General features: G+C 39.9%; 1 protein-coding gene across 2 annotated transcripts in view; it reads left to right on the top strand.

The window, feature by feature from the left end:
- Positions 1-25,350, top strand: part of PRKG1 (protein kinase cGMP-dependent 1) — a 525,032-nt gene that overhangs the window by 306,603 nt on the left and 193,079 nt on the right. For both annotated transcript variants that reach the window (XM_075025451.1, XM_075025449.1), the window contains exon 4: positions 13,508-13,613. In XM_075025451.1, the coding sequence (XP_074881552.1) occupies positions 13,508-13,613 (106 nt within the window). The remainder of the gene's footprint in view (positions 1-13,507; positions 13,614-25,350) is intronic.

Here is a 25,350-nt window from a genome sequence, read left to right as displayed (position 1 = left end):
CCACGATGCAGTTTATGTTTTCTGGATTTCTCAAAATATTGCTATTCAAGCTCATATCTGAAAGTTTAGCATTATTTGCAGATGGCAGCAATGGAGTAATTTTATACTACGTTAAATTTCAGAATGGTATGCAGTATTTTGCTGAAAATATGTAGCTGAATATGGTGCAAGGTAACAAAATCTTCGCTTCTGCTGCTGTACTTGGTCAAGTTTGTGCTGACTGAAGTTCATGTGACTAGTGGTTAGAAACTGAGGTGAATTTTAATTTAAATGGGGAAACCCCAGTTTTTTTTCTGCTAACAACATCACAGAGAGTAATTAAAGGTCTGGTATAAAATAACATTTCAGGCTTGTAGTGAAAAGAGAGAGAAGGTCAAGGAGAAGGTGGCAATAGCATTCAAAACATGTCACAGCTTTGTGGTGAAAATGTTATTTTCCTTACAGCCTCTGAAAGATGGATAACTTGTCCACCATCCCTTTTCCTCAGTGTCTTTTTCATGATGAAACAAAAATCACAGCTGGAGAAGGGGAGCACCAGCCCTGGAGCCTTGCACCTCCCGGGCAAGGGTTGTGCCCTGGCTCTGCCTTTCTCTTAGTTGGGAATGTGCAAATATCTCAGTGTTGCGATTATTTCCATTTTATAGTCTCCTGCCAGGGCCATTGCTGCATAGTGGATTATAGGGCTCAGCTGTCATCAATTTTACACTATTCACAGAATAATTTATTCCATCGCTTTGCTTAGTATTGCACAGTCCAAAAATTCATCCTTTGTTTACGTGCGTGTCCTTTTGCTTAGCGGAATAAGATTACTACTAATTCTACTAATAGCATCATGTAAAAAAGAAATTCTTTACATTACTCTGCTTTCATACAGACAGCCGCAGTTTTGCTTTTCCTTTGTATTTCTATTTTTTGTGCCATCATTTCAGAGTACATTTTAAGTGTGCGTATCAAAAGGCCCAGTGAGCAGCTATGAGCTTCAGTAGCAAAATAAATTCAAGACATGCACTTGAACTGACTTGTATATAAGAGAAGTAAAAAGATAGGACAAAGCCCCTTCCGTAAAAGCTACGAAGCAGCTCTGAAAACCAGTGGTGTCATCCTCCTTTTGGAAACTACAGAGCCAAGTGTACGGAGAGGCTGCTTTACAGATCCAGTTGTGTGATACTTCCCAGGGGCAGCTGCATTAGAAGGAAAGATCCGGGAAACGTGAATGGGACCCTGGGGATCCCATTAGCTCCTGGAGCAAACTGTCCGTTGGAGCTGTAATTAGTTTTTATGCATACCAGGGCTGAGAAAGTTAGCACAAGGATATTCTGGTACTTGTTACATAATGAAAAGACCCCCCACTCATCTATTCCATACTGTGTGCTGCTTTAATTAGGCTTTTCAATCAATAAAAAGCATCTTGCCAGAAGGGTGTCCCTGGTCAATAAGTTACACCTTGTGAAGGCATATATGGCACTTTTCTCGTTCTTATTGTTGTTATTCATGAATTAAAGCATCCCGCAGTGCAGAATTATAAGTGAGAGTGTCTGGCTGTGTAAATGGATTTCCACATGGCTTCATGCTGATCTATCTGGTTGAATAAGCTTTATGGGAAGTTGGCCATAGGAGTTACTTTTGTAGCTAAATAGTCAAGTAGCACCTAGAGTTAGGGGGAAAAAAACCCAACAAAACAGTAAAATAATGGTTTGTTACTTTTTAGAAAGTATCATTACTTTTGCTGTATGTGAACAGCTCTTTAAAAAACTGTCTTCCTTACAAAACCATTTTTGATAACTCAGAGTGGAAAATGGATCTCTTGGACCTGTATGGTGTTGTCCTTTAGAAAAGAAACAGTCCGTGAAGCTGAAATTCCTCTTCATTTTAGGTCTTTTGTGGAGATCTGTTGTGAGGCTCAGTGAGAGACCCTGGAGTAAGGATGGAGGAGAGGACCTCATCACTTTGTGGCTTGCTGGGAAGTTAAACATTTAAATCATCTTCTTCTGCATTTTCCATGACTGCTGGAAGTCTGGTGATCACTCTGTAGAAAGAAGAGGATAACTTCCACCTGACTTCAGGTGTTAGCACTATCTTGGGTGGTAATGGAGCAATAAAAGAGCCAATGCTTATTTTTGAGGTGAAGAGATGAGCACGTCTACCAGAGAGTAGGTGAATTCAGGAGAGCTGAAGTCTTAGCAAAGTTTTCTACCAGCAGTGGCAGAGACACTTTCCTCTCTTCTTTTCCGGTGATATCAGTATATAGTGCTTTAGAGCTTTCACAAATGCTGGCAGGCATAATTATTGCTTATAAAGTACTTCAGATTTCTTTTAAGAAAAGGCATTACCTGTGCACTTCTTTTTATTATTTTAACAAGCAGACATTATCCTGCAGCCCTGTATCCTTAAAGTGATATTTTCTTTCAAATAGAGTATAAAATCTTTTTCATATTTTCCAGTCATTCCTAAAATACTCAGCCCCATTACAATTTTCAAGCATATGCCTCTTTAGGATATCAACCACTGGCTTTAATGATTCGTTTAAACCTTTAACGCATACGAATAATCAAACTAGTTTTAAACTTGTGCAGATCATCTTAAAAATTAACCCCAAGTTCTGCCCTGTAGGTTTGTGGTTTTGTGCCCGCTCGTTGTATGTATTTTTTTACTGACTAGCCAAGCCACTGTACTTCCCAAGATCATTTTTTAGGGTGAACATGAAAACGTGTATATTTTTCAAATGAGAAGTATGAAAGAGGTTCTTTCAACAGAGGAACTGTCAAAGGGATGCTTGTCCAGCCTTGGTGGCTTCAAGAAATGGAACAACATGAGGGACGTATTTGTACTGTCTTTACAGATCCTTCCATAAGGCTCTTGGTAGTGTTTGTGGTCAGACCCCAGGAGCCACAGGTATTGCCACCTGGGATTTTCCACTGCTTTTAGGCCCTTTTCTCTTTTTGCCCTAGTACCACAAAGTCACATGCAATTCTTCTGGCCCATTTTTGTTTGCTAGCCCAGAGCGATTCCTCCTGTCCCAAAATACAGACCCCTGGTGCCGGCCCACCTGTATTGCAGGAGACTGGTTTCCACACTGGGGAGTCTCTCTGAGATGCCTTATCTCTTTATTACTATTTTTTCTGTTGCTTTTTTAATCATCCCCCAAGCTGGCTTCTTCATTTATCAACGCCTTCCCTTCCAAATTAGGGCAGTATTAAGATACCTCCGTTAATTGGGAACATTCAGTTTTCTTGTTCTTGGGGCTCCTTTAGGCAATGAGCTAGAACTGATTTGTAGGTCTCTTGAAAATGTGAATGTATTACTTTGCTCATTACTCTTAGACACAAGGTTTCTTGGTAAAGCTTTCATGACCTTGGCATGCCAATGTGGTGATGTGTCCCTAGCTGAATCTCACACCCCCATGAGAGGTTTGGATTGTTTTCTTCTATTCCTTTTGCAAATAGTTGGAGACATTTTACTTCAATCCCTCTTGTGTTCATTGCATTAAATTAGTTGTTTGAGCAACTAAATTTCAGGCTTCTGACCTGTATTAGACCCTTGTTTGTTTTCCATTAATCTCACCTAATGCACATCGCTCTCCCATCACACTCAAAATGATACTTGAAAGTATTTTTTGTGGCTTTCAAATAGCTGTGAATAGATTCTTCCTACACTGCTTTAAGGAACTGTTTCAGCTTTCATCTTTTATATGGATGTTGAATACTATAATGAATACAATTTCATAAGTAGTTTGTGAGCTCTTGCTCATACAAGGTAAGTTTAATTAAAAACCTAGGAAAACTGTATCATAGGAATGTCAGAAGAGTAGAACTGCATTTGTACAGAAGGGATGAATAAGAGTTGACATAACAAAGGTTATGTAAAATAGCAGTTAGCTTAAAAAGAGCGTATTAGGACATCTAATTAGCAGGTTTTGTAGTACGGATGATGTGGATGTTTTGAAATCCAAGGAAAAAACCTGATACAATTAAAGACATTCACAATGCTTAATTAATCCTTGTCGCAACTTCTCATTAAGGCCAAGAAGTTAAGAGTCTTCAGAAGAGGACTGAGGTATATTGGGGGGGGCAATAGGAAGATTGGGAATGATGTTAGATAAAACCAAATGACAATATATACCCTCAGCCAAACACTGTGGGCCTTAAATTAATAAAAACACCCAGGCTGGGGTTATTCCAGAATAATTTATTAGGAAACATGTAGTTTTCTTTGAAACATTGGGTGAAGGTGTTTGTTAGGGCAGAAGGTTGGACTACTTGGTTTACTCTTCCAGCAAGAAAAGTCCTGGGATCCTGCATAGTATCTAATACAGATTATTGTACTTAGCACTGGCTGATAGATGTTGTCAGATCTTAAGTGTAGGGGTATTTTAGGTTGTAAGCCGTTATGATGGAGGAGTAAGGATGAAATCCTCTCCATTGAAGTCAATCAGTGTTTGGCTTGAAGCTTTACAAGGGCATCGAGGCTCGCACGAGTCGGCTAAACTCTGGTTGCCATTTCTTTATACATATTCATTCGTCTCCTGCTGCAATACAGGATTTTCACAGGGAGGATTGCCCACAGGAGAAGAATCGAAGAGGCAAAACCTCCCTGGGGTGGACATGGGAAGAGCTTGGTGTAGGACCAGCTCTTCCTCTGAATCACTTGTATGAACAGTGGTGACAGCCAGCCCATAGCACAGAAGGGAAAGGTGTCCCCTCAGTGTTCTTCAGATACCAAGTGCATCCCTTCCTTCAAAGACTAATAACAGCATTATATGGGCAATGGGATGAATTGATCCTTTTTTAATTTTTATTTCAAGTAGACCATTTTGTTGACTCTGCAGAGCCCAGTCACTTCGGTGGGAGAAGGAGTCAGCCCATGTTCTCCAGCATAACCTACCAAAACCACAGTAAAACCAATAGTGAGTTCTGTTAATTATAATTAAATATCAACAGTGTTATTCTATTTACTGGTTTCTTACTAAAGATGAACAGAAAGCGTGGTGGTTGTAATTTCCACTGAGCCATTTCTACAGTACACCTGCAGTGTTTCATTTTGTTTGCCCCAGTTATTCCTAGATGTCTTCATCGCTAATGCTACTACCCCTAAAATTTGGTTCACTGACTTTTTAATACTAGAGTTGATTTTATTCTGGTGGAAAAGAACAGTTTGTTAGTAACAATTTCCATCAGTTTCTTTTCTTAGTCATACCTGATCTTATCCAGGCGTGTTTCATTCTTATGCAGAGTGTATACAGTTCCGTGGGATATCCGGGGTCATCATAATTAATTGTAGTGAAAGCAGAGCTATCTGGAGAACTTTCACTGAGTCATGTCCTTCCTGCTTTGTTTCCACCTCACATAGCCTGAATATATTATTAGTCACCACTGAGACCAGTGCTTAAACAGCAGCCAAAACCAGTTCTTTAAAAAGTAATACAATTCTGAGACTTGCCCATTAGTCTGTTTTTGAATGTTTTATCCATTTAGTGTTAAAAAATGCCCAGTTTTGTAAGTCTGCAGCAATCTTGATTCCAAAATGGGATTCAGGACCTGCTTGTACTTTAAGTACTATGAAAGTGCAAACAGTGTGTGGTTTTCAAAAGAAAAAGGGACTTACCTCTTGTGCAAAGCGAAAATTATCTTACCTGTATCTACACCACGTGTAGGTGAGCATCTAGTGTCACCGGCCAGGAGGCTCAGGAGATGAGTTAGAGGTGACATGCATGGGTGCAGCATCCTCCTGCGAGGTGTCTCACAATTGCTAGCTCTCTTTAATGACAAATAATCTCAGATACACATGCAAGAACATATCTTGCTGTGAACACTGAGGTGCAGTTGTGCCAAAGTGTTGAGGATTTCCTTGCCTCCCCTCTTCAGTGTAGGCACTGGGATGGCGTCTGGTGCCAAGGAGGAAAGGCTGGGGTGGGTTGAGCGTGGTGTTAAGTGCACCCTTCCCAGCTAAAGACTGGCTGCAACCTAAAAATTTTGCCTCCGTGGCAAAACAGAGGCTCTTTTTTATTGAAAGATCATGCAAATCCAAATAAGAAATAAAATTTATTTATGGCCTGAAAAGAGTTCAAGTACTGAAGCAGTTGTTGCCTTTGAATAGCAGTTACCTTCAGTCCTCCACATGAGCAATACAGCCCAGGAACTTTTGCGCAATGGGGTTTTGTAATGCATGTAATATGGATGTTTTTGACGTCAGAATTCAAGTTAGTCAAGCTGAAGGAGGGAGATGGTAAAGATGAAATCTGGCTCTACGTACTTCAGGTCACAGTAATATGCTGATAATTTCAGGCACTCATAAAAGTGCATATTTGACCTCTGCTTTAAAGACCATTACCAAATGGGTAGTCCACAAAGAGGTAGAGAGAAATGATATAACCTCATCCTGCACCTATGCCACAGTGCAGAATTGCCACTGTGCGGACAAAAAAACCCCCCATTTCTAGCCCAGTACCACAAGAAAGACCATGGCTGGAGTGTCCTGCTGCCATCCTGACACCGTACCCCAAAAATAAACTGCACGGTATGAAGCACTGCTGTAATGCTGGCATTGAGCATCCTTCCACATCAAGCCCTGGGCATCCAAAATCATCCTGTTCTCCATCATTAGGATTAGTTCTAGGCCCACTGGAAGCTTTTTCCCTTTTTTTTTTCCTTCTTAATTATCCTTATTTCCTGTCCTGCACTCTGTGTGCCAGGAAAAGCCGCAGCTCTGGCCTGAGAATGCAATAAAAATATTAATATTTTCTCCTGCTTCTGTGGGTATGTTTTCATTTTTTATTAGGAAACATTATTTTTAACAAACTGTCCCATTTAGGAACATGTAGATATAAACCATACTGGGAGAAAAAGCATAGTTAAATGTTTGTCTGTCTCTGCTTGAATGCTGTGTCATTCCTTAGCCAAATGTAAAATTACTCCTTTGCACTGTATGAGGTGACAAAATCCCCCTAGGGAGTTACGGGAAAGGACCTATTGGGAAATCAGATAGCATCGGGATGAAGCCATCGTTATACCGGTGCTATCGTTATTCGAAACTTGAAACATCTGAGAACAGAGAAATTCATTCTTGCTCCAGCTGTTAAATACATCCCCTCTGCATTGCTCCATGCCATATCCCAAAACAGAGCCTGCTGGGGCCTCATTCATGATTCATGGTGTGTCTGGTGGGGTAAAACAATTCAATGTGCTCCTTCTGTTTAGTTAAATGTGCTTTTCATCATCATTATATACGATACACATGACAAAACACAAGTAACTGGAAATGACTGTGTTCTCCTCAACAGTAATTTGCACAATAATCCCTGCAAAATCAAACCCAAGTGGAAGGATGGTTCAATTTGAGTGGAAATTTTACATATCGTGGCTTCCAGAAAGGCCCTAAGGACATGAAAATGCCGCTGGTTTTTTGCCTGAGGCTTTCCTGGGCAGATAAACAGTTATTTGAATAAAATAGCCTAAAAGCAAAAGTGAGGTGATGAATTTTGGCTTACAGTGCAAGGTAATGAAAAGTTTCAGGTCCAATAATGCCGCCAGTGAGCGCTTGAGCTGAGGATGATTCACTCGGTGATCCTTGAAAAACTTGGAAAGGCTTCACTGGGCACGTAAAAACTTGGAAAGGTGCTAAAGGATTGCAGGGCTGTATGAGTATTGCATTTCATTTTGAAATAATACACCTATCTGGGCACTATTCTGGTGGTTGCTCTGATTTTAAGGATTTAAAGCATCTTTGAATGTTTTACTGATACAGCTTTGCTGCCCTGGCTGTGGTTAAAAGGACCGTTTGTGATTGACCTGGCTTTGAAGAAAAGCAACCCATGCTTAAAATCTGTGTTGGGAAGATGGTTTTCCAATAATGCTATGCAAAATGATGCTTGATTTTCAGGTGCGACTTAGCAGCTGTACCTGAAGGATGTCCCCAGCTATAATAACATATAATATATAATATTGTATTACACATATAAATAATACTTAGTTGCTCTTTTGTAAACACTTTTTTTTCACTTACAACTTTGCAGTTTCCCCCTCCTATTTCACTGCCTTTGCATGTGATGCTGAGAAAAGGAGTAGCTTGGGTCTGAGCCTGAAGTTCAGGATTTTCAGCTGCTGGATCCACAAGAAGAAAAGAAGCAAAAGAGCAAAAGTTTTGTCCTTCAGCAGGCTGGGGACATGATGACATGTATAAAAAATTAAGAGAATTAAGCCTTGGAGAGGATCAATAATGCATAGTCCCTATTATTTAGTGCAATAAATGGAGAAAATCCGAATTCTTTCTCTAATCTTTATGGAAATACGTCTTCTACCCCTACTGACACCAAAATAATACTGCATAACTGATAGCAATATATACAGTAAAGACTAGATAAATAAAAATTGCCATTTATAACACGGTGCTGTGGTTTCAGAAGGAGACATATCAAAGCCAAAATGTTGCACATGTCTTTTAAGAGTGCAAAGCTGACCAGGAGAAGGGTGGCTTTCTGGCCTTCCTCTCCTTGGCGCCGTGTCCTGTGCCCATCTCCTGTCCCCGGCATCCCTGTGGCTCCGACACGGTGGTGCAAAGCACCGGGGTGGCCCTGTGGGGACTGTGGCTGCATGGGCCAGTGGTAAAATCCCAGCTAAAGACTGGCTGCGACCTAAAAATCTGCATTTAGTTTTCCTCCTTTGCATCACCCTGAAATTGTGCCCTGCCTTGGACAGGGGGAGGACAATCAGAGAGGGTCTGAGCTGTTGAATCCATCAGGTTTGTGCTGCATCATGAAGGATATGCACATATGATCCCTGGCAACCAGAGAATATACTTTATTTTGCCTTGCTTTATGTTCACAGACCTCCCGGCACACAAGTAAGCCAGTGGACATGGATAAACCAGCCAGGATGTAGCCCAAGCTGTGGGCTCTGTCGGGGACTCTATATCCCTGGGGACGTATTTTCACCTGTTTAAAATGAGATATATATTCATAGCTTGCCTGGGTAAATGAATAAGAAGAAAACTTCTTTTTGGAAAAACTTCGTTTTGGAAAAGAAGTTTGAAATTGTTTATTGAAATTGTTTATTTGCTTAAATCTGCACTTTTCGTGTAGAGAGGGGTCTAACTCTGAAACAATTGAAATAATTTCAGTCAACTTGTTATCAAAAGTTCAATATTGACCACAATGAACACTTCAAATTTAAACTTTAATGATAGTATCTCCACCCCCATCTCGTTTTGACCCATGAAATCCCAATTCTTTTGCTTCACCTCTCATTACTCTTCCCTGTTTATCCAGGAGCATTTTGCTTTGGTTTCACCCCTCGCACCACATCACTTTTATCTGGAGTTTTGGATTCAGATGAATCTGTTTCTTAAAGGAAACCTTGCAGGAAAGCATAAGAACCTGTGCCTTTGCTGAGGTTGATTCAACCACTCAGTGCTTTAATTGTGTTTTTTCTAATTATCTAGCACCTTTGTTAGGAGCTCGTACCGAATCCTTGTTTTGATGGGATTGCTCATCTATAATACGTAATTAAAATATTCTGCGGTGACTGCAGACTGCCCAGCATCGTCTCATACCCTCACATGGAGAGCTGTGGCTCCTAAAAATGCAGTGGTGATACCATATAAACAGTCATTTAGAGGTCCCAGTACTGGGCATCCCTATTGGTGTCTCAGAGTGAAGGAGGAGTGTTTATGACAAATAAATATTTTATAACATACCTTAGTTTGTGAGCATGCATATTGCTGCCTTATACATTGCAACTTTTTTTGTGTGCCAGCCAAAATCTTGGTGGCTTCTAGGATGATCAATGATTGGGTTATGTGCTGTTACAAAGATAAAATGAAACCCCAGCTATAACATTTTAGTATGAAAAAGTATAAAAGAGGCAATAAACTTTAATTGTAGAGTAACTCCAGTGTAGCTGCTTTGATTGCAGTATAATATTTTATATTATTGAGTAGACTTAGGAAACTCCCATCACAGATACATGTACACACATCTGTTTTCATAATGTTATTTATCGTATTCCTTTATGTTTGTAGTTCTTGCAGTCAGAGAGTAAGATATTCTCCTGAAATCGTGCTTCACAGAAAATTTTACTTCCAACATCCAACACACGCTCTTTGCAGAGGGATGGACAAGAAAATCTGTGTCACCTCTGTCTGTATCTGTTATGACTTGGTTATTCACAACAGAATTGACTTTGTGCTATACATTCCATATACATTTTTTTCATCTCAGGGCACTCATAAATATATCTCTTTGAAGTTGTTAATGTTGTCAAATCTTACAGAATTCATACTGTTCCTTCAGTAACCTTCTAACACATTTACAGGAGATTTTAAGCATCACAGGAGATGAAGCTCACACCTGATTATAAGGGTCATATTGACATTTAAAGCTCTACTGTGATTAGCCATTATTAAAACATCTGTTTATCATTAGGCAGGATAAATGTGAATATAAAGTATAAGTAGTGATTATAATTAGCAGTGCAGAAGTGCATTGTCTGCGCTTAACTTTTCCTGAGCTGCATGGTCCTTGTTAGTTCAGTTAGTTATTACATACCTGTATGTATAATTGGAGGATATATAAAAAAAACCCATATAATAAAATATATTTTTTTTATAATTATATTACATATACTACATATAAAATTATAAATAAGTATATACGTAAGTATGTGTATGTATGTAATTTTATATATATATTCACATATATATATAGTTGTACGTATATATACCTTGGGTTACTAGGGGGTACTTTCAGGGGAATGTGACTTGTTCTAGGCTTGTGAAGTAAACCTCTGGACCTGTGCTCCCATGAAGATTGCCAGCTGTGGAGATTTGTTTTAACAGAACAATTCCTAGTAGCAATAAATGGATCTTCATTTTGCCCAAGAGGTACTAAATTCCATCTGCCATTTACCTAAGTGCATTAGGAGACGGAGTGAGAACATGCCTAGCACAGGCCATGCAGCAGCGACTCTTTCTGGTCTTTGGGGATTGATATCAAGTATGATGTAGCGCTTTGTAAAGCATCTGGGGATCAGAGGAGAGTGAGTAAATGTTTGCCACTTATCTGGCTCCATGGTACCCCTGTGGACCTCAGAGGTAGGTGTATCTTTGCAGCTGTATCCGAACCCGTTGCAGGAAGGAAAATGCACCGAGTACCTTCATCATTCACTATGTGCGTGAAAAATAAGAGTTAGCCGATGGCCATCAGTCACTGATTTAAGGCATAATGATGTATAGCCTATAAATGCATCCGACGGGCCAAGGGTAGGGACTCTGCTGTTCAGAGGCCGTGCTCTTGAGCACTGTGATGGACCCTAACAGGAATTTGGTGCCAGGTGCCAATCGAACGTGTCCGTTACGGAGCAGCTGGCCAGGACTGAGACCAGGATGAAACCTTCACTTCTCAGAGCTATTTGTTTGCATAAGATGATGATTCCATTAAAATACATTGGTAAGCAGCAGCAGACAGAAATTGATAGGAAGGCTGCTCCATCTTTCAGAATTACATGGGACAATAGAAAAAAAAGGTGAATTGAAGTATGTGCTATCTTCTGAGCTTACTCAGCTAGTGGCATCAGCTTAACAGTCATGTCTTTGCTACAAAGACTCTGTGAAAGAAATAGAGGTGAAAACTTGAATTTTGCTCTAAAGGATGGCCGTACTTTGGAACTGAGGAACTAATAAGATGTGTTTATGGTATGCGTTCATGATAGGGCACTGGGATGCTGTTGGATATTTTAGTCCAAACAAACAAACAAACAAACAAAAACAACCTGTATATCATTCATTTATTTTCACATTCTCTACCTGTTTTTTTAAAATACTGAATTACCTGTGGTTTTGCTATTCATGACTAAGCAAGTTGCCTTTTTACCTTGTGTGACAATCGTACATCACACTGAATACAAACCACACTGAAATGGCCAGGTTGGCTAAAATCACCTACATTTGTTCACCTAGATAGGAAACACCTACTTTACAAGATAGTATTTTCCTCATCTTAGTGAGTTTACTGGGATTTTTCTGAGTTTTTATTGACTTGATACCAATTCTCCTCATCATCAGGCATTACAGCAGGAGACTGTCCTTTTCAGTGAGTCGCACCCCCCTCCCCCTTTATTAATATTAATTTCTTCCTCTAGGATAGAGCTCATCTAAAAATCAATTAAACCCCCTACTTTGCAGAAGACAGTAAAAAAGCAGAAAAACAGAGATCCCATTCATATTAATTGTCTCTTCCACTCTGAAGAGAGTGAAAGACTAATTTTTTTTTTACAGAAATCTCTCATACTATAGCTATAGGTCATTCTTTCCCATCAGTTTGGTTATAAAACTAAGAATGCTCAAAAAGGAATTTCCCTCTTGAAAATGAAAAGCGGCTTTAAACGATGTGATGCATTCACCTTGTTCTGCAATTTGAGAAGAAAAATTTGAATTTGCACTTTGAAGGTTTTACATCCTGCAAATGCAGTTAGGGATAAAAACCTAATCATTAACCAGGGTGTCTGTGAACTAAAGGAGCAGCAAATAAAAGCAAAGTAATTTCTCGGATTTTTATTTACGAGAATATTTGTAAATATTTTGTTGAAAGTCATTTTGCTCATTTCTGTTTCCTGTAGTGAAATGGGATCTGGGGATGAAATTTATTGCAATTACTCTCTGAAAAAAAATTAATACAAGTGCAGGGGTCTTTGGAGTAGTTTTGTTTAATTAAACTGTTTCTCTAAGGAGAAACTCTATTATAAACTGTATGTATGCAAGCATTATAGTTAATGCTAATGTCTAAGCCACATCTGAGATGAAAATCTGGACCATTTGGGGTTCTGCGCATCCAATTCACATGATCCTGTTTTCTTTGAGCATCTGTACTTTATGCAATGGTAATCTGTTATGCTCATTTTTACAACGGGACTTTGCTTCTGAAGTATATAATATAGCGTATGGTGTGTAACATTGAAGTCTTGGAATTTATCAGAGACCTGAAAACTAAAGTTGGAAAAAAATTACTCAAAAGCTCCAGAATCAGGAGGTGTTCAATTATTAGGCTATAGCAGGAATTGGTTCTGGAAAATCTCTTGAGGTCAAGGAGAAATTTGTCATCTGCTTTGGGAGTAGGATGAAACCTTAATGAATTTTGCTGTCTTGGAAACAGGATAATGCACAAAAAATTTCCCCAAATCACTATGTGTCATAGGCAATGTTATGTGCCAGGTTACAATGAACTGACCCGCTATATCTTGCTTGCTTTCAGCCTGCATTGATTTTTTCTCATCGCACAGTTGTTTTTAGGTGATCTTTTCAAAAGCCCATGTATGACAGCTAAAACTGAGGGTATTTCAGATCATTTCAGTGCATGCTCAGTCCATTGTCCAGCGGATGAGTTTTATGTTACTGTTTTGAAGTGTGTACCCATTTTCATGCTTTCTCATGAATGAATTCATTTTCCTCTGCAGTTCACAACAGGTTTTTCAAATTTTGACATTTTGCTAATTACATTTTCCCCTTGTCTTGTTTTTTCCAGCTCTCGTAAATGTGAAACTTTGGGCTATTGATCGGCAATGTTTTCAAACAATAATGATGAGGACAGGCCTCATCAAGCATACTGAGTATATGGAATTTTTAAAAAGGTATGACACTTGTTTACTTTATCAAAAAATACAGTGAAACTGCTGTCCTCATCTTTTGACTTTTTTGTGAGTGCAGTATTTGATTTGTTTCCTTCTCATCTGTTTTTTTTTTATTTGCTGTTTAACCATCTGTAAGCTGTATCCTCCAGCCAAAAGGAGGGTGAGCCCCAAGAGGAGTCTTGCTGCAGTTTAGTTTCATTCCCATTGTGAGTTATTCATTGGCAAAGAGTCACACAGCCGAGGTGTAAGAGAATAAGCTTTAATATGAGTCATTCAAAGCGTGCCTTATTAAAGAAATTACCTATTAAAAAAAACCAAACACCAAAACCCACCCTCCCTAGGGAAAAATCTGGTTTGTAAACTGTTGTAGAAAGAAGCAAAGTGTGTTCTTGTGCTTCTAGAGGTAAAATGCAAGTTTCTAGAGAAGGAAAAAGTGTAGGTTGCAATAAAATACGGGTTAGAGGAGTAACAAGGAAGACATAAAGCCAAGTCTTTCACTCCTGAAATTTGTCTCTCTCAAACTTCCCTTTGGTTTGTGCTGCCATCTGAAACTGGAACAAATGGTCCTTACCAAAGCCATGTCTAGTATCCCAATAATTCAAGTGTGCCACAGCAGTGAGGAACAGGCTATGTTTCATGTCAGCAAAACAATCCCAAATAGATGCATAATGTCACTGAACCCTAGAGAAAAAAAATTACCCAAGCCAATGTGACGCTGTAAGTAGTCCCATCATTATGAAGGCTTCACTACAACAGGCTTGTCCCAGCTCACAACATTCCCCAGTGCATCATTTCCCCCCTAAACCGACAACCCCTTGCTGTGCAGAAGAGAGACAATTTCTCTTGATGGTGGATGGGGATGCAATCAAAATCCTTCAGAACTGGACTCCTTTCACCTCTCTTGAGGGGGAAACTGTAACTGATTGCTTGCTTTTTTATTTTGGATTCGGCTACTTTTCAACATAGGGAAATGTTTTAGCAATTACTGCTTCATTTCCAGAAGTTGCTGCTTTTTTCAGAGAGAGGTTTTCAGGGAAGAGCGCTGTTGTATGATCTAGAAGATCTTACAGATTGCAAACTAGTAACCTGAGTAGTGATACAACCCCTTAAAAAGAATGTTTTGGATGAAAAATTAATCCCACGCAGCCATATCAAATGACAGGTCTCCCTAAAATGGACATACTAATTTTTACCGTGCCATGTCACGTGCTTGATCTAGTTTTATTTCTGACCTGCTTTTTTATGTGTTTTCAAACATAAGACTTCTAAAATTGTGAAAACATGCACAGTACCTTCACTTGGACATTCAGTAACATAAACTCAAGGAGTAGCCTGTATTCATTCAACTTTAAATTAGTTTTTCTCCAGTTAGTATTGGAGGAAAACAGGACCTAGAAAAAACATAACAACAACAACAACAACAATAGCATCTATTATTTATAATATATTATATATATAAAAATAACACATAAATATATATACACTAACTAAATCTCTGTGACAATATTGACATTGTGGGTGACCACAGTCCTGTGATCTCCAGGCAAGGCTTTAGGGATGGGGCAGGGCAAGTGGAGCCAGGAAGGTGATCCCATGGGACCATTACCCTGGGCATTACTGTGGCTGTACCACATCACAACCAGGATGATGGGTGAGGAATTACTTGAAGTTCAGGCATCATTAGCTCATTACACTGGTTCTTGGCTGGGTTGACATCCCACCTCCTGGCATCTCCTTATGGCCAGGAGTTTCACCTGTGATTATCTTCAGTCATGAATAAAAATAATAACATAATGAAACTAAAATAATTGGCTAGGTAGCACGACCTCTGGTGAGGACAAGGTGTTTCCCTGGAGAGGACCAGGAGCTCCATGGAGATGTTCTGCTGCTCAGAGATGACATGAAAGTGTAGTCATCAAAGTGTAGCTCTTTCCAGGTGTCTTAGTTTATGATTATTAACAAGCAAACTCGGGAGAGAAAACAAAACCTGTTGCCATACTGAAAGGCTTTAAAGAATCATAAATTCAGACGTTAACAAGCATTGGCCTTTCTTGTGTGCTGGTGAATGAAACCAAAAAATGAATACAAGATCAGTTCTGGGGGTTAGAGCCTCTGGCTCTATTTCAAAGCAGAAACTATGTACACATTAAGCTCTTAAGCTTTGAGCTTTAATAGAGATTTTCTAGAAGATTGTCAAGATTAATTTGGATGCAGGTTCCACAGAGCCTGCCCAGCTTTAATTTTAAAGCAAATAGTGTGAAGAAGAAACCAAGAAGCGTTCTCTCACACTGTGTCTGAGCTTCTTGGACACAGCCTATTACAGTGTGTCGAGCTGCATATTAATGCTTGTTAGAAAAGCCTAAGGCAAGCAAATATTTTTTTTCTTTAAATCTTACGGTTTGAACTTAGGAAAAGATTTCTTCCTACACAACAGCTGTAGCATGGGGCAGATCGCTGTAGGAAGGTCATTACAAAATGGTATTTACCTGTTGTGTCTTCCAGTTGTGCTCTGTGCATCAATAGCTATCTCAAGCTCAGCATAAATTCCATTTATTTATGACATTAAATGCTCATTTTTAAGGATGCTTTCCTTCTAAATCTTTTTAAGGAAAAAATAGGTTCAATCTTGAAAACAGGGAGTATGTCAATTGACCTGATTCTGTGTTCTTTTTTTTTTTTCTTTCCTAATTAATAAGTGCCTGAAAATATGCTTGTTAAGAAATCAAGCAGAATAGAAACAAAGGTTTAAATGGTACGCGTTCACAGAAAAGTCAGTGGGGAAGGAAAGCATTATTTTCTGCTTGCAGTGCTCTAAAAAAGTTGCCCTGTCTAATCTTGTCATTAGTCACAGTAACTAAACAGTCATTCTCTTCAATAACATATTTTACCTACAAACAAAATACAATAGAAGTGCAGCTTTTGAGGGTGAAATGAGAGTATTCATATCTCCTCATTCGTCTTGCTGAAAATAGGTGCAGTCTGAGCACTGGTGTCACCAGGGCTCCTTGTAGTCATTATCTGAAATACTACCCCTTCTGCCAGTGGTTTTGCCATGTTTTTCCACGGAAGGAACATATTGATGACACAGGTCAGCTACTATTTTCTTAGTTTCACATTTTATGTCCAGAGCATATATAGTCCAGTCCTTTCTTCTGAACGCCGTATGAAAAACCATAAAAAGTACATTTCCTGGTCAAGAAATCCAGATCTACTTTGCCTGGGCCAGAAGGCTGTTTCCTGGTTTCCTCCAAGGAGTAGTAATATGTAGTTTTCATGGGCTTATAAAACTTGAGATAACTCTTCTGACTTATATAAATCAACTGCAATATACTGGACTAAGGAGCAAGTGAACATCCTCTTTTTCATAGTATTTATGAGGAACCGGTACATGTATCGCTTTCTGTTGCTTGCAAAGTCAACGGATGATCCCTGAAGTGATCAAAAGATGGCCCAATTCCCTAGCAGCACCTGCTTCAAGTAAGGGATGGAAAATCCAGACTATTTTTTGATCTCTGATATGTGTATATGCTGAATGACAAATCATACCTGTGATTCCCTTTGAAACACAAATTTTAGGTAGCTCATTATGTGGCTAAATCAATGCTACATCAAGCTAGTTTGTAGTGCAGCTAACGGTAAAAAGTTAAAATGCAATGTTGTGCTGTCAATTTAGTAACTCCTTATGTTACAGGGTTTTTTTCTGAACACTTATTTAGTTTTTACCCAACTTAGTGCTTTCTGTATATCACTGAATATATTTGCCCTTATACAAGCAAGAAAGAGCATCATTCTGCAGAGGAGGTTACAGCTATGCTAAAATCAACTGTACATCTCACTGAAATGTTCATTGTCACAACGTTAGAATGATTTCCTTCTCAAGCCTATACTAAAAATAATTCCATTTAAGCAAGATCAGAGTATTTCAGTTAAGAAAACAGCTATTTATAAAACAAATCTGTCCAGGAAATAAAAGATGGGAAAAAGCCGTATGCTGTGGAAAGTGTAATAATTTCCTGCTAAATCATAAAAGCCTAAAGACCAGAATGCCTTGGAAGAGTAAATATTGTATTTTTTTACAAAAAAACTTCCTAAATGTTCCATAAAAAGAGGCCTTATGGTCTGGTCCACTGTGTAAACTCTGATTCATCCAAGACCCTGGAGTGGATCAGGAGAACACATGATGAATACTCCGTGTCACTTTGGAGGCAGGATCTAGCTTTAGAAATGGAAACTTAAAGGAAGTTTGCACATATGCACACCAATTTGAATCTTACAGATAAAAAATCAGTAGCACTAGTAGAAAGAAAATTAAAGTATCTTGTTAGCCCAAGCTTTTAACTTAATGTTAATGTCAAAAACTTTGATCTGGCTGAAGAAATGCCCGTTCTTCAGCCTTTACCATTTTGTTGTAGTACTCTGGCTTGATCTTGAGTCTCATTGACAGTTTTATCTGATTCCAAATTGGCTTAAGTGGGAAGCTGTGATTTGGGCAGACATGACAGAAGTGAGCTGGTTATGTTTAAGAAATAGGAGTTTATGCACTCGCAGCTTATCTGCGTGGGGCATTAGGCTGGTAGAGTTTTTTGTGTGTAGCCACATACTTAATTGTGGCAACACGTACTGAAATTGGTCAATGTGAGTGGCGTGATGATTTTAGAGTTTTGCATTTCATGGAGTCATTTGTCAGTGAGGAAAGCAAATATAAAAATGTGTGTAGCTTTTTTAAATGACTGTGTCTTGAAAGACTGCCTGCAGTTTCACATGAAATGTTTCCTGAAGTGCATCTTTGGGTGAAATTATACTGGATAGAAGTCGGAGAGAAATTATGAGAGTGAGGCAAAGGAAGGAGAGACTTTGGAAAAAAAGAGTTGGAGATGGATGGTGAGTTGGTGGAGTATGTACGTTAAGATTGTTTCAGCTGACTAAATCTGCAAAACAGGTTTTGGCTTAAAAAAGACAACTTTTGTGGAGCACTGGAACATAAACAAAGTGAACAGAGGGGATAGCAGAGAAAGAGGAAAGGGAAAATTATTTCTATAAAGCAAATAAATGTATCTATTCTTAATGCAAAGCTAAATATAAGAACAGATGTACTGATTTAAACCAGGACCCCATCTAGACCCGCATCCTTTTCATCCCAAGACGTTGCTCAAGACCAAAACGGAGAGGATCATCACCGCTAGGGTGGGTGTGCAGTCCAAGACTTCGAAGGCCAAAAGCATCATCTTGAGGAGTGTTCACAACCACAGGGTCTGGCCATCACCCGCCTTTAGGATGTCCAAATTTTCAAAGACAGTCCAAGGAGTGTCTCTAGGGGGAACAAGCTGGACTGTTAACATCATGATCAGGTTCTGTCTGACCTCAGAGGCAACCAAGAATTCTGTCAAGTTACCCCACTTGTACTTTCACTGTTGCTGTCCAGGCTGACGAACACCATATCAAACATGCGATCCATGAGCCGTGCTATTGATATGGTGACAAGAAAGCTTATGTCCAGATTGTGATCTGCTGGATGGAGCCAGAAAGGCTAGAAACATCCAGACAGCATCTCCCAAGAGCTATAGATGAGATGACAAAACCTGAAAATCAGCTCACCTTCCTCTACCTTGCCCCATACTAATCATAATAAGAAGCCCAGGAAAGAGTAAAACCAGGGAGAGGTAATAGATACATAATTTGGCTGCTTTGCAGCTGAGGTGGCTTTCTGACTTCTGTCTGTGGAAAGCTCTGAATCATTTCTTTCTTCTGAAGCATTCACACATGACATTTTTCAGTCCTCTCTTTCCTGTTAGCGTAACTCAAGTGAGGTGGATCGTATGCCGCCTACAATTTTACTCCAGTTTGCAGAGCTGTCAAGTAGTATCTTCCTTTCTTTCTGAAGATGCACTGTTCCTTCTGTCACCTCATGCTGCATGAACCCCACAGGTCTGCTGAGAGAGGGAAGACTGAATGACTGATCTGCATTAGAGCACATCTGTTAGGTGGTAATTTTAGCTCTTGCCACATCACAAGAAGGGCTGGCTTTGAAGAGGGCACCTGGAAACTTTGGGGACTCTTTCAGAGCAGTCATCCACCTAGTTCATTCTTGGCTGAGGTCTACAGCCACCTTGAGTTCACAGTGAGGGTTAAAATTATCCTTTTTTCATAATTGTGAGCAAAAAGGTAGGCAAGAGGAACTATCAAACAGGCAGAAAATCAACTCAACTTTGAGCATAATTAGTGCAGGACGGTTTAATGGTGTTATAGGACTCCTCACTGATCCTCGAAATGAGGAATTAATTCATACTTGTATGCAACAAAAAAAACCCTTCTATATACTGTCCCTTTCTCTTGTTTGTTTTTTTTTTTTTAAGATGAGGTGGAAGTACAGCTTAGCTCTTGACTCTCTGAAGGTCTCATTAAACTCACTGTGCCGTGAGGAGCTACACCGAGTTATACCTGGAGCTTTAGTGGGGAAGGCTAAGATGACTTGAGAGGGTTTGCAAGACTGAAACTTCAGTTTTCTGAAGTCTGGGTAGACAAATCGTGTGTTAAATCTTCTGCGTTTTAGTTAGATAAATCATGTGTTACAGCTAGCACTGGGGAAAAGAGACGTTTTAGAAAGCCACACATACCACCACTAGCTTTGTGTTTCTCAGCTTGGATTTCTCACTGTTAATGACAAACTGGAGCGCACAGAGTGCCACATCCCAGGCTGCAATTCATGCAAACCACTGCGAATCTGTGCGTGTGTCAACAGGGTGCAGCTAATGGGCTGCCAAGGATCACTGAGCCCTCCCAGGTAAAAGCAAGAGGGAGCAACAGTGGGTTGGAAACGGGCGGTCGGCCAAGGTGGACACGGCGGGGAAGAGCGTTAATGAGTTGCCGCAGCAGGGGGGGACAGTGGCAGCCTCTGGGATGCAAACCAGAGAGTAAATAAGATGTCAGGAAGCAAATTAGGGGTGGCCTAAAGGTAGAAAGAAGGAAAAGGCTGTTGTATTTCTGTGGGCAAGCATGGGAAGGATTCAGGCGTGGGTTTATGTCAGAAGCTGAGTGTAAGGCTGCCGATGGTGAAGATAGCCAAGATGCCCACAGGAGAGCTCAGGAGGTCCTTGCACCTCCTGGACTCATGCATAAAGTGTGAAGACAGCCTGTGATACAGGTTTTGTGGTATTTCAGTAGCCCTGCGTGGAAAAAAAGCCATGTTTCGTCTTCGGAGATTGCACGAAATCTTGTCTGTCTGATCTGTTTGTTTTTTTGACCATATTGCTTTAAATTCTGTTAGTGCTGCGGACACTTGCGGAAGTTTCTGTTTGCAGGCAGCTGAGCGTGAGGAGGTGGTTTTACCACACCACGGTGCACAGGCAGGCGCTGAAGCAGAACTGAAATGATGCGCCACAGTATCAAACTGTCAGTTTTCTTTTGCCCTTTAACAAGAAAAATTGTCTTTCTCATCTCTCAGTGGAGAAAAGGCTGGGTTAAGATTTTTTTTTTAAGTATTTTAAAACCACTTTTTATAATGAATTATTTCAGTAGCCACAATCTAGCCTCTGTGATCCCTCATGAATGCTGATAATGCATACAAAGGGGCTGGAGCAGATATTTTTTAAGGAATATAAATTTAATATTCACTAAGCATGTTTTAGTCTAAGGAAAATCTTTATTGGAGGCAACGCAGCACGAGAAAAAGGGAGGAGAAGTGAGAAGAAGACAAAAGTCTTATGTTCTTCTTGATTCAAAGCATGAGAAAGGGGGAGGAATAATTGCAATTTTTTTTTACGTGGGAGCATTTCAATCAAGGCAGCTGCAGTAACCAGATTAAGTGCATTAAGGGGGTTGAACACAGCCGCCCCTGGACTGCCTTGAAGATGGCATTGGTCTTGATATCAGCTGTATTTGAAATGTGATAAATACAAATGGGAATAAGTCTGTATCTCATTTTAATGTCATTGAGTCGTAGAATCACAGAATGGTTTGGGTTGGAAGGGACCTTAAAGGTCATCTAGTTCCAAAGCCCCATCCAGCCTGGCCTTGAACACTGCCAGGGATGGGGCAGCCACAACCTCTCTGGGCAACCTGTTCCAGTGCCTCACCACCCTCACAGTGAAGAACTTCTTCCTTACATCTAACCTCAAGCTACCCTCTTTGCACAGACATATTCCTTTGCACACTGAAGGGGGAATGGCAGCAGGTCTCGATGGGGTGTGCTATGATTTCCCTTTTGCCACTGCTGCTGATCTGCAATTTGGTAGTAAATAATTTACCCAAGGCAGGTGACAGGCAGTGACTTTGTTCCTAATGTCCATCCATGGGGCAATTTAGGTCTTTGCAGAAATGATGGATTGATACATCTAGTGGGAAATAGCCAGTTACAGGAACCAGGGGGTGCAAAAACGGAAACCACGGGCTGTGCGATGGAGGCCACAGGTGGTAGTGGTAATACAACGTATGCGAATGGTGAGGATTTTGAAGTGTTTGACTTTCTTTGCCCATTTATTTCTTTCTACTCAAGAGTTTTCTTGGTGAGGTAAAATCTAATTTGCTGGTAGGATTGCTGTGCTACATGAGATAACATCTTTACATTTCAAAGGAGAACAAAGCCACATATGTCCTTTTTCCTCCCCTAGTGACTATCAGTAAGGAAAAACACCTCCAAAGATGCACTCATGATCTCCATAAGCACAAGATCTTATTTGGGTTTAAATCACTGCCTTCTCCTTCTAGGTTATTCTGTTGTAGTGGTTCCAAGTCAGCATCGTCCAGGTAAAATCTATTCTGCAGGCCATGCATAGCCATTTGGGCTCTTCAAGCTTATTTGCATAGAAAGAAAAGGGAAAGACAATTCCGTCATTGCTAAATGTTAAAAGGTAATAGCGATGAAGCTTTGTAATGTTGCTTAGAAAGGAGGAGGGAAAGATCATGCATAAACCCTCACTGTTGCAGGGGTAAAACGCAGGAACAACAAAAAAATTCAGCTGGGTCAGCAATTCTGCCATCTAAGTTGGATGAGAGAAGTATTTTTTTTAAATGAGCAGAAAAAAACAAGAGGCAGTTGAAAACTAAAATTTCATGATTCAGATCAGTCAAAATACCCTTATTCATTATAAGGCAAGCCTCACAAACCAGATGCTCTCAGGAAGACCGATGGAGTGTCTCTTTCTTTAGTTTAAGAAAAAACCTAATTTGGAACACTGTCCAACAGCAGCTCCAAAATGGTTTTATTGCAGTTTTCCCAGAATAAATGCAAGGATGGACTGTGCTTCTCTTTTGTAAAACTTGCTGAAGATAACCAGCCTAGGAGCCGTGGGAAGCAAACTGGCAAGGGGGTTGGTGTCTGCGGGGAAGGCAGAGACGGAAAAAACTGAAGTCAAGCCAGAGTAAAGCCATGACTGTAAATGAATTAATCTGTTCTGTGCAATCAATTAACAGAAGAGCTTTTCTTGGTGACGTTTGGTACATGTTCTCGCAGGTTTATATAAAAGCTGGAGCTCTAGGGGTACTTGTATTTCTGGAGTGGTTTAGCCCCCATCTTCAGTATAGCTGCTGATTAATTGAGAAGGCAAGGTGATGTCAGGAATTAAATCTTGGACTTTTTCTCTTGGTTGTTAGCCTTCAAAAATAATGGTGTTATTTCTTCTTATTTAATTTCCAAATCCACACACCCCCCCCCCCCTTTTTTTTTATTAGGGTGAATGCTGTCTTTTTTTATTTGTCATCGGTTATAATTTCTTCCCATGATGACAATCACATTTTACTTTTCAACACCTGTAGAGTGTGATCTCAGGTACAGATCAATCGACAGGACATAATTACTGGTAAACCAAGTGTTAACGTGGTTTTATACTGTTACAAACGGACCACAATTTGGTCCCCTGTTGTTGCAGTGGTGCTTCAGAGCCATTGGGGATGGTTACATCCAACATCCTGCTTGTTTGGAGAAAGAAAACTCTTGTCAGTGATTTTGCGTCAGGTCAAAACCAGTCCTGGCTCGCTGCCTATTAGTTGCTGTCATGATTCGGAGGACAGTGGCTTTTGAGCTCCAGAGCAAACCAGGCTGAGAAACAACTTAGACATTTGTGTTTTCTGCAGCAGCAAAGAAGTCAAGCTCTTCACCGCTCGATGCAGAACATTAGGCCTAACTGGAGAGTTATTAAGGTGTTAGGGTTTGTGTGAAGTAATGAATTCTTACCAAATTAACATTTTGTGTTGTAATATTATGTGGAAGGTTGTGACTGTATATACCAAGAAGATTGTTTTCCATTGCTTGCTGAAATGTAGTCATGAGTAGACTGATTAAGATTTGGGCTTTACACTGCAAATATTAAAGCAGCTGAAATTATTAGGTATTAAGGTTATTTTACTCTGATTACATTATAGTGTGACTTAAAATTTAGGACTCTGGAAAGGTAGCATGATCTCCAAGTCAAGATCTGCAGTAGGTTAGCTACATCCTGGACAGCCTTGGATGCCTTCATTGAGGTTTCCCTTACAAGAGATGACCTGAGGACACAGCCCAGAATAACTGGGAAAGACTTGTTAGGTTGTTATTTTGCAGATGCTATATGATGATGAACTCTGGGCCTTTGATCTATCAACTATTTAAAATGCCCAGGTTAGTCGTTCATGCATTAGCTGTGACAGAATAGACCTGAACAGTGATGCTTGGTATTAAAACATTGAAGGTGGATGAATCGCAAAAGATGAGACTTTTGGGAGGTTTTTCAGAGCATGGTTTATGCTTCACATTTATGTTTTGTTTCAAGATGACTAATGATGAGCAGCTGTTGTGACTTGTAGTGGATGGATTAAGTACAGAGACATTCCGCAGAGCTGTAGAGAGATGGGAATAGGCAGTTTCTGATCTTGTAAAATAGAAGATAGATCCGATGTCATCATGGGAACTAGAAGATAGCCCTGATACTTGACCAGTTCGGTGGCATGCAGGTGAAGCAGTGTAGGGTAGCAGTTCAGCCCAACCTGAACCAAAAACACCCTTGGGCTCTCAGAGGTACTCAGCTGTTCAAACAGCCCAGTTGGGGACAGTTCCAGTTTGGGACCCCATAACAAGAGTGGAAGAGAGAGATAGAAGACAAAACAGCATTGAGATGAAATGTGGCACTTAGGAGATACGTAAGGCAACAGGCAGCCGCTGAAGCATACTGACATTAATGACTGTCTTTCAGGGTATCTAAAGAAGGGTGGTGGTGATGAAGTAGGAACTATAGAAAAGTGAAGTGTAGACATTTGATAAAAGAAACAAAAGCATACGAGAAAAAATACAGAACTAAGAGTGCTAAGGGCCATGCAAGAGGAAAAAACTCATAGTCGCTGTAATATTGGCCCCACTCTGGGTTGTAAGGTGTGGAAATGGTAATGCTGTCTAAAGAAAGAAAAATGAATTGGAAATGGTGGAAATACGCAGTAATCCAGCTGTTCAGTATGTTGATGATGAAATTCAAGAGCTATTAGAATTGGTTATTTTAAAATCAACAAGTCTAGGTAGCTTTCATCAAATAATTATTTTAAGAGTTATTGAGGGTGGGGTTTTTGGTCATTAACACTGATTTTAATGAATCTTGCAACAGCTCAGAGCTTCCAGAAGTGGAAGGCAGAGTTTCTGTCAGCTTTCTGTTGATTAAATGGACTGTTACTGATCTTGGACAAAATATATAGCAACTGAAATGGCATTCAGATCGTAAAAGAAGATGACAGGATTGTGAGAAACAGTGGGCTTGTGAGAAGTAAGCCTTGGGAAGTT

Source organism: Buteo buteo, chromosome 4, assembly GCF_964188355.1.
Source record: "Buteo buteo chromosome 4, bButBut1.hap1.1, whole genome shotgun sequence".
In the NCBI taxonomy this organism is placed as follows: Eukaryota; Metazoa; Chordata; class Aves; order Accipitriformes; family Accipitridae; genus Buteo; species Buteo buteo.
The sequence above is the reverse complement of the archived record's forward strand: the minus strand, read 5'-3'. Positions and strand labels throughout refer to the sequence as shown.